General features: G+C 49.4%; 1 protein-coding gene across 1 annotated transcript; it reads left to right on the plus strand.

Annotated features, from left to right (window-relative positions):
* The first annotated feature begins 1,950 nt into the window (after window positions 1–1,950).
* On the plus strand, window positions 1,951–3,003 carry SLC35G6 (solute carrier family 35 member G6). Its single transcript, XM_030186424.1, has one exon. It carries the CDS (start codon window positions 1,951–1,953, stop codon window positions 3,001–3,003), a length of 1,053 nt encoding a protein of 350 aa, XP_030042284.1.
* Window positions 3,004–4,093: the final 1,090 nt, after the last annotated feature.

The following is a 4,093-nucleotide window of genomic DNA, read 5'->3' on the forward strand; positions in this document are numbered from 1 at the left end:
AGGGAATCTGTGGGACTGTTAGATCAGGAAGGAGCAAAAGGAGCACTCAGGAAGGGCAAGGCCATAGCAGAGAGTTTGAATGAATTCATTGCTTTGGTCCTTACAGAAGAAGATGTAAAAGATCTACCTATACCGGAAACGGTTTTCAGGGGTGATGATGTGGAGGAACTGAAAGAAATCTCGGTGAGCTTGGAAGATGTACTGAGCCAAATTGACAAGTTAAAGAGTGGTAAATCACCTGGACTGGATGGTACACACCCCAGGTATTGAAATAACTCAAACATGAAATTACTGATCTGCTGCTAGCGATCTGTAACCCGTCGTTAAAATTGTCTATAGTACCTGACTGGAGGGTGGCCAATGTGACGCTGATTTGTAAAAAGGGTTCCAGGGGTGATCCAGGAAATTACAGACCGGTTAAGCCTGTAAAAAGTAACTTGCATCAATATAGTTAAAACAGAACGCTCTCCCTCAATTTGAATATGTGCAGCACACACCAAAATCAAGAAAGAAAGTTCTGTTTTGACTAGACCTTACTTCTGCACTATATTAGATTGCTTTGGTCTGCTCTCTTTTCTGTCAATGATTTGTTTTTGCAGGATATTTCTGGGACGATTAGTGCTGAGGTGATTATGATTTTGAGTTTAATTATCAAAATCTTGGGTGTGGGGGGGTGTTGGGTGGGGGAAAGCCAAAGGTTCACCAAGGGTGCCCAGGGCCGCCGAGAGACTGGGCCGGGCCCGGGGCAAGGCCGCCCCCGCTGCCCCCCCCCCCCCGAGGTTGTCGTAGTCATCGCCCCCCCTCCACCCACTCCCCACAGGGCGGGGCCCCCCTGAATTCAAATTATAGCGCTTCACCTTGACCTTGCTCCATGTGAAAGAAGCGCAGCAGCAGCAGTCTGCAGATCGCCTCCCTTCGGGCCTTCCCGCCCTGTGTCCCGCCCTCACGCAAGTTACGTCAGACGAGGGCGGGACACAGGGCAGGAAGGCCCGAAGGGAGGCGATCTGCAGACTGCCGCTTCTGCGCTTCTTTCACATGGAGCGAGGTCGAGATGAGGCGCTATGATTTGAATTCAGGGGGGCCCGGCCCAGTGGTGGATGGAGGGGGGTGGGTGGAGACTGCAGCGCCGGGCCCCCCTTGGAGGCCCAGGGAATTTTGTCCCCCCTGCCCCCCCCTCTCGGCGGCCCTGAGGTGCCTAAACACCTTACCCTGGCCCTGGGCAATCACCAAACCAGTCACAGAATTTAAGCAGGTTAGGAACAGTTACAAAGAGAATGACTAGAGTAGGCGGGGAAATAATAGGATTAAAAAAAGGGGAGAGGCCTAAAAGTGTGAAACTAGGTATCCAGGGCAGCTGCTGCTCAAAATGGAGCTTAGCTGCTCGGGGCAATGGTTACTTTCATCCCCCTCCCCTTCCTTTTGAGGCTCACTGGTTTGCAGACTCACAGACTGACTCAAAAGGGCAACATGGTGCTCCTCCACCTAGGCTTGACGCTCAAGGTAGTTGCCCTGTTTGCCCACCCCTGGCAACAGCCTGTAGGTATGGAAACGTTTATGTTCACCTACCCAGAATAGCAGAGGGTCAAAAAGAGGTGATGACAACACTGACCTGTACATGGCAGCAGGAATTTCATAAGTTGGGGAGAGGGGATGAGCTAAAGAATGACCTAGCAAGCTATACATCAACTAAGGCAAAGGGACCAATCTCCTAAGAGTGGCCACAATAGTAGGGTTGGTAGCTTAGCAAACTGGATGATGGTTAGTGCAAAGGAAGATGATCACAGCTAGACAGTATAGGTGATAAGGCTCACTACAGTAGTGTAGGCAGAGACAGCCAGGTAGGTCAAATGATATTTATTCATCAGTATCTACTATGTCATTTTCAACATACAAGTGATCTACAGTGTGTCTCTTACTCTCCCTTGTAGGAGTCACTGGGATTGAGAAGTCATGGCAGATGAAGTGCTGGATTCTATGAGCTGCACCATGAAAATCCCTTATCAGGACCCCCGATGGAGCACCAGTGACACCAACACGTCCAGTACTTCCCTTCCTCCCCTACCCTGGTGGAAGTACCGCCTGTCGGACAGCATGAAGGGGTTGCTTGTGGCCCTGTTTGGGGGTGGAGTCCCCGCTGGCTTTGTAGGGCCTTTTTCCCACATTGCCAACAGTACATCTCAAATGCCTTCATTGGAGATCCTCTTCTTCCGCTGTTTCCTTCATCTCTTCTTTGCTTTCTGGCTGCGCTGGAAGAAGGTTCCCCTCTTTGGGCCCCCAGATGTCTGGAAGCGTGTTCTACTGCATGCTGTAGTCAACGTCATCTCCATTGGCTGCGCCTACAGTTCCTACATGGTAGTGCCCACTAGCAATGCAGCTACAGTGAGGAAGAGTTCCTCCACCGTTAGCTCCACCCTCATTGCCCTCTTTATAGACAAAGACAAGCTGACTGGTTACAACTGGTTAGGGCTTCTAGGAAGCACAGTTGGACTTCTTATCATCATTGTGCCTGGCCTAATGAAGCTGGATGAGAAGACCCGGATTTATGACATCTTGGGATACATTCTAGCCACCATGGGAGGTTTGGCCTTAGCCTTGGGTCTGGTAATATTTCGCACCTTTGACTTCAAGTCCAAGTTGGTGACAACCATCTTTGTCTTTGGGGCTGTGGGTAGTGTTTGCAGCACCCCAGCCATGTGGCTCCTGCAGAACCCTGTTATTCCCCAGGATCCACTAACCTTGAGCTGCGTGTTGGCCATCAGTGTCCTGGCAATGATCTCCTTCCTGTGCGCCAGCTATGCTGTCACCATATCCCATCCAGCACTGGTGTGTGCTGTTCTGCACTCTGAGGTGGTGGTGACCATGAGTGTTCAATATTATGTGCTCCGTGAGACCGTCTCGCCATTTGACGTGGTGGGTGCCGGCGTGGTCATAGGAAGCATTGCAGTCATCACTGCCCAAAATGTCAGCTGTAACAGGGGAGACCTTTTAACACAGGGCCAGTAACCCTCCAATGATCTCCTGATTCATTAACAAGAGCTCACTTCCTACACCCAGTTGTCTCAGGTTCCTCAGACTCCCGTGGGCTTGTAATGCAGCAACAGAAATCACTACTCTGGTGAGAATATTTCAGGAGTTGATACCAGAACAGAAATCATCAATCTCCATCCTGAACCCGTCTCTATGTGGAATGGCATGATCTTGGCTTTTAATTTGGACTGCGTGGTCACTAAGTTTGTACAAATAAATATAATTTTTTTTGTAAAGCAGTATAAACTCGGCAAGGTACTACCCAAAAAGCACAGAGCACATGCCCCTGGGCCGCTAGTAAGTTGTTGGATTTTTTTGGTTTAAAAAAAGTGACTTTTTATCATGAAATAAAACACTGTAGATACTGTGTGGCTGAGAGAGATGTACAAAAGATCACAGGTGAGAGAAGGTTGAATGAGAAGGATGGGAGGGGAAGGGCAGCTTTGTTTTAACTTTTAGGTTTGAGAAGAGACTCTTCCAATAAATAGAAAAGGCAAACACATTTTTTGTTGGTGTGGACCTCATTAGTCCTTCTATCTCTAACACCTTCCCATCTGACTCTCCCGACCACTATGAGACTTAGTCCTTATGGCTTAGCATCTAGCTGTCAGAGATCCTTCCATCTGAGGCCTAGCACATTCCCGTCTGTCTTTCATTGGGGGATCCTTCCAGTGAGATCTCTTGAATCTTTCCCTGTTCTATGGTGAGGCCACCCCTCTTCATCATAATGTCCCTGCTGCCTAGGAGCAGTAAGCTGTGAATGGCTCATGGAACTGTCATGGACCTGACGGATTTGAGGGTGGGCCCTGGATGGGGTAGGGTTTCTGGGGCCATCCCAGGGTAATGGAGGGTTGGGTGGCTTGCCCAAGACCTCAGGGAGCTGCTGTGGGATTTGAACCTGGGCCCTTCTGGTTCCCAGCCTGCTGGTCCTCCACCACATCACCTCTCTTATGTCTTATCTGTTATCAGAGATCACACCTCTCCAAATAAGTTAGTTTTGCATATACCCTAACAGTAATGAACCTCATTCCTAAGCCAGGGTATATGGAGTATGTTTACAGTTGCT

The sequence above is a fragment of the Microcaecilia unicolor genome, chromosome 14, assembly GCF_901765095.1.
Source record: "Microcaecilia unicolor chromosome 14, aMicUni1.1, whole genome shotgun sequence".
Lineage (NCBI taxonomy): Eukaryota > Metazoa > Chordata > Amphibia > Gymnophiona > Siphonopidae > Microcaecilia > Microcaecilia unicolor.

Coding starts and splice junctions, on each gene's coding strand:
- SLC35G6 (XM_030186424.1), top strand. CDS start 1,951: ATGGCAGATGAAGTGCTGGATTCTATGAGCTGCACCATGAAAATCCCT.